The sequence below is a fragment of the Copadichromis virginalis genome, linkage group LG19, assembly GCF_057382275.1.
Source record: "Copadichromis virginalis isolate Kocher_CV1m ecotype Utaka linkage group LG19, C_Virginalis_male_GT1.1, whole genome shotgun sequence".
Lineage (NCBI taxonomy): Eukaryota > Metazoa > Chordata > Actinopteri > Cichliformes > Cichlidae > Copadichromis > Copadichromis virginalis.
The window spans coordinates 30,021,340-30,029,129 of NC_140636.1; the positions used below are offsets into that span (position 1 = coordinate 30,021,340).

Here is a 7,790-nt window from a genome sequence, read left to right on the forward strand (position 1 = left end):
ACTTAACTGCATAATGAGCTAAGAAAGGACTCTAATGGACAAGCAAATGGCTAAATGGCACACTCACTGGTAAGACATGCTAAATGTATTTGCTGGATGATGCTTTCACAGTTTGTTCCTTTCTGGCCTGCAGCAGTCAAAAAAGCCGTTTTCTGCTGACCTGGGCCTACACTGCTGTGAGCTACTGCAAGCTGCTGCTGCAAGGTGACCCTAATAGTTCTTAAACCTCCCACGCAACGAGAACACAGATTAAATTTAGAGATTCCATCTGAAATTTGAGCACTTTATATTAGCAGGTTCTGGGGAAGGAGGAAAAAAAGCAGCCTATTTCTGCAGCATTTGAATCATTAAGTCCATTTATTCTAATAATTCAGGCTATTTTACAAAAAAAAAAACAAACCCCTATAATGCTTAAAATGAAATCATACTAGCCTTGCACAATGTGGCTCTGTGCCTCAAGTTTGTAACAGTGTCAAGAGAGCAAAAAGAAGTAGTAGCAAGTTCAAGCAAAATAAGAAAACAGGGCAGAACATTCAGTATTTCACTTTCCAGCAAAAACCACAAGCCTGTTTTTCAAAAGTACATCAGTTACATCAAGGTTCAGGAGATAATTAACTTCCATTTCAGCTCAATTTTTTAACACTGAGAGAAAATCAGTGGCCACAACCCTGCAGTTAAGCATATAACATTGACTAAAATCTGATTTAACATTCATACTATAGTAGAATATACAGCTCTCAATCAGTAAAAATATCATACTGTGAATATTCGACACCTGATTTACCGGAAATGAAAAGCTTACAACATAAATATATTTATATATATATTATACCACATCACACAGTAACAAACACAAAATATTAAAAACGTTCTAAGGATGAATAGCAATCAGAAAAGTAGTTTTGGATCTGTGGTCGGCCAGCGTCTGAGTCTGTAAAGGGCTGTAAAGAGATGCAATTGTGGTAATAGTTTCCACATCTTCAAAAAGAGTTAAAATCCCTCGTATCAAAAGTTTAAGTAATTCCAGCAGTACAGAATGAACACAAGAGCATTTTTCTGTTTTGTTTTTTGCAAACCACAGGTCCAAAAAAGATACATGTACGGTAATTATTATATTGGAAGAAAAAAGATAACAAACAGCAAAAAAAAAAAAAAAAAAAAAAAAAAATAGCAATAAACATTACATTCATTCTGCAAGTGGGCCCAGAGATCTTTGGGAAACATAGTTGTTGTTATTTTCATTCATAGAAAACACAAAAGGTGCAGTCCCACAGCAGTGCATGACTAGTGTGGGTTTTTTCCTGTTCAGACAAAGATGCTTCAGGATGAGGTCTATGATGGCCATGAGTTAACCTGTTCATATATCATTACCATCGGTATAGGAACTGCCAATGCACACATACTGAATAAGGCATATTGAAAGCAATCTACAGTATAGGTCAGCTGGATGATCAGTTATAACTCAAGCTATATACATAGGACCATGAATACACGTTTAAGGCCTATGAGACCGTTTTGTTCTGCAAAGCATTTTGCTATCAACTAGCAGAGCTGAATATCGTTTGGTATATGTGCACAAGCAAGCAGTAGATAAATACCTTAGTCATGTGGAATGCTTAAATAGAGTTAGTCAACATTCAGTGATAAGGTCGGTTGCTCAGCGGTAACACTGAAGATGCCGTTTCCTTTGCTTGAAGGGGTACTCCAGTGATTCTGTAAGGTAACAAAGTTGAGGAGCTTTCTTGATAGACCTCTTTGTCTTCCAAATCAGATTTTTGAATAATCTCTCCATTTTGCATCAGTTTTCACAGTCCTAGTGGTTTTCTATTTACAAGTGAGCTAAAATTTATGTGTAAAATTCATGGAGTACCCCCTTTATATTGTGCTGAAAAGAAACTTAGACAAACAGACCATTTAAGCCTTTAAAATGAAAGTTAGAAAATACCCCAACTATTTCTCTCACTGCTTTCAATCCTATAAAATTTAAGCTTATGCTTTAGTTGTCACATCTACTTTAACATGCATCTTGTTTTTTTTGCTTGTTTTTTTTCCCTCACATTGACTGCATGATTCTGAAACTGAACGCTTTACGAGTTTCTTTTGAAATTCCTTACTTTACAGAGTCACAGACTCTGTGATGCATCATCTCTGAAACATTTACAACAGGAATGCCTAAACTCACGGGATTTTGTAGAAACCTACAGAAAGCAATGACACCGTCACATGACGAGCCCTGCTCCTTTGTTCTTCAGAGAGGTCGTTTATAATAGGAGAGCAAACAAAGCACCATCAGGGATTGTGAAAACCCTTTTTTGATTCTTTTGAAAAGTAGCACACGTAGATGGAAACCAGCACGAACTCACAGCTCTATACATGCTTTTTTTCAACATATGCTGCACTGAAATTGAGTGCTTGCTTCTTTGCTATAACCTTCAAATGCCGGAAATAGATGTCCCCGGAGTACTGGCTGTGAATTCTGGACACTCAGACCTAGCTGAAGCAAGGGATTGGTGGATCAGGTGAATACAAGAGATACTTTGTCATTGTTAATCCAAAGACAAAAGAAATGGGTGGAATGAAATGAAGAACTGGGGCAAAAAAATGAGAGCAATCTATATGTAAAAATTAGGTCACCTTCTGCACATGGGACAATGCTTTGCAGTGCATTAAGGATTACAATGTAATTACAGGTTGATCGCTTAATATAACGAGACAAATATATATATTCTGGATGTTCATACACATCTCACAAATAAACCCTGAATGTGAACTACTTATCTAACTTAAGAGTGCAATCACAGGGGGAGCCGCTGCAACTCTTACAGTCACATGCAGCACCAAGACACAATCAGCAAATGGTGATGCTCTAGTTTTCTAAATGATAGATGCATGGGTGTAGCCCCAAATCATAAACCGTGTTAGCCACAAGCTTTTATCAATAGTATTTCCTCCTACGCAGGCAGTTCTAGTAGATTTTTAAATAAGTAGAATTATTAGCGCCTAAATCCTTCAGTAGATCTCTAAAGCCAAATCATAGTGTTGTAGTTACAGCTCTCTGCTGGATACATTCTGTATGTTTGCGCAAGAGGATTTAGGATAGAGAGACAACTGGTTGCTAGGTGACTGGATAAAAAGAGGCCACAGGTGGAACTCTTCCAGCCCGAATTTCTTTCCTGCTGTCTTTCCTTGTTTATGCTGCCAGAAGCAGATGCTGTGGTAGTGGACGAGTGGTCTCAGAGAAGCCAAGGCACGTTTACTTTGTAGGTAAAAGCCATCTAAGTTCTAGATTTGTTCCTTTTCTATTTTTCTGGTTCTTACATCTCCTGTTCCTGCATACTTGGTTTTACATAACACTGCAGCAATCTTTAGCTTGCTCTTTCACTGCCCTTCACTTCCCTCACAACGAGCCCGAAAACGCAGATGCTTTCATCCTTTCTTCATCTTTTTTTTTCTTAAATCAATTCACAGAGTTGTTTCTTTTCCATTTTGTGAATGGGTAAATATTACATAATTCTCATAGCCGTATAACTTAAGCCATATACACGGAAGCTCTCGGTACCTCACAGTCTAAACCTCTCCTTGCACATCACCTGAAATATGACTCATCCATGCACCACAGATAGATTCTATCTGAATCTCTCCTGTGCAACTCCAGCCTCACAACAAACTGCAAGCAGCAAACTGTGTGCGGAAAAAATAGAGAACTAATGACATCCTGTACACATTGCACTGGTACTGGCTTGATTAGTTTCCTAATCAAAAAAATTCCTCAGTAATACACTGAAAGGAAAGCTCTTTACTAGCAACTGTGATTATTGTAGGCACTCTAAAGCCCCCCGAGGACCAGCCTCAGGAAACAAGAAAAGAAAAGGTGGAAACTAGAGAGCAGCCGTGTCAATGAGTGATAGCTAAAGAACGGAAGTCTGTCTTCCCAGTTATTTAAAGCACATTTCTAAAGTTATGGATGAAATGTTAGCTATTTTAGCTTCATAGACCAGGGGAGGCACGTGCGAAGTCCAAGCATAGAGGAAAAAACGATGGTAGGCCGATGCTTCTTGAACTTCAGGCCTTTCTTGAGCCGTTGGCTGTTCTCCGCCACGTACAGCTCCCCCTGCTGGGCTGCACTTGATATCCGCGACACCAGTTCCCCGTGAAGCACCACCTCCTGCTCGGAGCGCACAAACACTTCCCTGAGCTCTTCCAGTCGCTTTTCCATCTCTCTGATGACACGTTGGCGCTCCTCTACCTCCAGGAGGCGTCGCCGAGCTGCCTCGAACTCCATGCTGGAGCTGGGGGTGACAAGTTTGGAGGAGGGGGCCGTGGCAGAGGTGGACGGGGGTTCCGAACCTGCTAGCAGAGCCCCTGTCACCCTCCGGAAGTCTCCCATGGAAATGGAGCGCCTGGTGGCTGGAGATGCAAGAGCCAGGAGAGCTGAGGCAGATCCAGAAGGTGGCATGGCTAACGGAGGAAGAGGGGGGGAAGATGATGATGATGACGATGGAGAATCCGGTGGCTCAAGATCAGGCTCTGAATCCGGGCTTTTAATGGCTTCCGTCATGTACTCAGTTGTGTCTTCATTGTGGGTTTCTGTGTTCTTTTGTCGTCTCTTCATAGCCAGTTTTTGACTCTTCCTGTGCTGCTGCTGTCCTTTTTGTCACTGTTGATGTTTTCTCCCAGTTTTCCTGTGTCAGTTGAGAGAGCAGCCGAGCAGGGAGTGCAGAGGTGTGCTGTGATGCAGCCTGGGAACGGCTCCATTCATTAATAAGAGATCTGAGCCAGGCTTGTGCCGTCTCTGCGTCTGAGTGGTTGTGCGGCATTTCATTGGCTGCTGAACTCATGAGCATGTCAGCTGATGATTGGGCAGCCTCCCGCTCTACTGCTGATGTTGGCAGGCTGTCTCGTCCTCTGCTTGACTATTTTGCTTCGTCGTCGTCATCATCATCTGGAGCACAGCTTTGATCAGCTCTGCTCACTCAAGCGAGAGATGCAGTAGTATCAGGTCGCTCTCTTTTTTTCTGCACTCTTTCACTTGCTTCCTATTCTCCCAGCCTCTCTGCTGCCATCCCTCTTACAAGCTGGTCTCTCCATTTTCCTTTTTTTCCCTTTCTTGCTCGGATGGTTACCCCTAGCAACACCGCCTTGACATAAAATAGCAAAAACAGGGGGGTGGGGGTTATGTTTCAGTTTCTCCCTTCTTTTATTGCCTGCTGCTCAGTATCACTTCTCCCTCACACTCTGACGCTTGTTTTACTCATATGTGAATGTGCAGTCTTTCCAGCAAATTGCATAACTTTGTCTGTTAAATTGCTTCACCTTCATGTCTGTAAAAGATGAATTTGAGAACAAACACTTTTGTGAATTTTACCACTTATAGGTCTCCTTCAAAGATTTAATGCAGTAATTGACAGAAAACACAATGAATCACTATGATACAGCACTGAAAAGTAGTTGCTTCCTTTCTAATTTCTTCGTTTTTTGCACATTGGTTGCACGTGGATGTTTTAGATCATCAAACACATTTTAATATAATACAAAGATAACCCCAGTAAACCTCTGAGTTCAATTTCAGTGGCCGCACCCAGGCCTGATTAGTGCCAGAACTGTTGAACCAAGAAATCATGCCAGAGTCATTAACATCCATCAGTCTGAAAAGGGTTACAAAGCCATTCGTTAGGCTTTGGAGCGCCAATGAACCACAAGGAGAGTCATTATCCACAAATGGAAAAAAAAACTTGGAACAGAGTGACCAGCCTACCAAAAATATTCTGTGACCATCAACTACATCCAACAGTATCATCATGGAGATCACAAAAGAACTCTTCATTCTTTTGAACTGGAAATTATTTTTAACATTTTTATTGTGTTTATTTCTTAACTTAAATTTGTCATATCGGTCGCTTTTATCATTGTTGAGGACTTTGTAACTTTTTTTAAAGGTGCTTTATAAACACAAAGGTAAAAAAATTTAACTAGGAAAACAAAGAGAACTGAAAGCCAGCATCTAACATTCAGAGTGCCAGTGTCTTCTTATTTTTTTGTATTTAAGATAAGATAAGATAAGATAACCTTTATTAGTCCCACACGTGGGAAATTTGTTTTGTCACAGCAGGAAGTGGACAGTGCAAAAGTTATGAGGCAAAAATTAGAATACAATAAGAATAAATACAGTACACAACTGTACAGAATAGAATAAAATACTATATACAGTAGAATACAATAAAATAAATATACAATAAGATAAAAAATAGAATACAAATACAAATACTATATACAACTGAGTAAAAATACAACGATGACAGAAAGGATTATTGCACTTAGTATTATTGCATATGTATGGATGTGTGTGCTTGATCAGTTAAAGTCTTTATTATGGAGTCTGACAGCAGTGGGGAGGAAAGACCTGCGAAATCTCTCCGTCCCACACCGTGGGTGCCGCAGTCTCCCACTGAAGGAGCTGCTCAGTGCTGTCACAGTCTGCTGCATGGGGTGGGAGATGTTGTCCAACAGGGATGACAGCTTAGCCGCCGTTCTCCTGTCACTCACCACCTCCACTGGGTCCAGAGGGCATCCTAGAACAGAGCTGGCCCTTCGGATCAGCCTGTTCAGTCTCTTCCTGTCCCCAGCAGAGATGCTGCCGCCCCAGCAGACCACACCATAAAAGATAGCAGAAGCCACAACAGAGTCATAGAAGGTCTTCAGGAGTGGGCCCTCCACTCCAAACGACCTGAGTCTCCGCAGCAGGTACAGCCTGCTCTGCCCTTTCCTGTAGAGGGCGTCTGAGTTATGAGTCCAGTCCAGTCTATTGTTCAGATGAACACCAAGGTACCTGTAGCTGTCCACAGCCTCAATGTCCATACCTTGGATGTTCAGTGGTTGCAGTGGAGAATGCTTGTGCCTGCGGAAGTCTACCACCAGTTCCTTGGTTTTACTGGCGTTGATCTGGAGGTAGTTCAGCTGGCACCAGTCCACAAAGTCTTGGGTCAGACCTCTGTACTCCTTGTCGTCCCCATCAGTGATGAGGCCGACTATTGCAGAGTCATCAGAGAACTTCTGCAGGAAGCACTGGGTGGAATTGTGGGAGAAGTCTGCAGTGTAGATGGTGAAGAGGAACGGAGCCAGAACCGTTCCCTGTGGGGCCCCCGTACTGCAGACGACCCTGTCCGACACACAGCCCTGAGTCCTCACATACTGTGGTCGGTCGGTGAGGTAGTCCAGGATCCAGGTAGTGAGGTGATGGTCCACTCCAGAGTTCACCAGCTTGTCCTTTAGAACCGAGGGAAGAATGGTGTTGAAGGCACTGGAGAAATCAAAGAACATGATTCTCACAGTGCTTCCAGCGGTCTCCAGGTGAGCGAGGGAACGATGTAGGAGGTGAATGACGGCATCATCCGCTCCAATGCCAGGCTGGTAGGCAAACTGAAGTGGGTCCAGTGATGAGCTTGTTAGGCGCCAAAGCTGAGCCAGGACCAACCGCTCCAGGGTCTTCATCAGGTGGGATGTCAGAGCCACCGGCCTGTAGCTGTTGAGGTCCTTGGGGCGTGAAGTCTTTGGCACTGGTACAACACAGGAGGTTTTCCAGAGCTGTGGGACTCTTCCCAACCTCAGGCTCAGGTTGAAGAGGTGCTCCATCACCCCACACAGTTGGTCCGCGCAGGACCTGACGACCCTCGAGCTGATGCCATCTGGACCCGCTGCCTTCTTGCCATTAATCCTCCTCAGTTCCCTCCTAACCTGGGTGGTTGAGAGAGACAGGCTGGAGCCTTGTGTTGAGTGTGTATTGGATGCTGCAG

At 43.0% G+C, this 7,790-nt stretch overlaps 1 protein-coding gene across 1 annotated transcript; it reads right to left on the minus strand.

The window, feature by feature from the left end:
• Positions 1-351: 351 nt before the first annotated feature.
• LOC146686419 (uncharacterized) lies at positions 352-5,263 on the minus strand. Its single transcript, XM_085441897.1, has one exon. The coding sequence runs from the start codon at positions 4,610-4,612 to the stop codon at positions 3,977-3,979; it is 636 nt and encodes a 211-aa protein (XP_085298023.1). The 5' UTR covers positions 4,613-5,263; the 3' UTR covers positions 352-3,976.
• Between the last annotated feature and the right edge of the window lie 2,527 nt (positions 5,264-7,790).

What these genes read in the sequence shown, in the direction of transcription:
- LOC146686419 (XM_085441897.1), bottom strand. Translation starts at nt 4,612, where the DNA reads ATGAAGAGACGACAAAAGAACACAGAAACCCACAATGAAGACACAACT.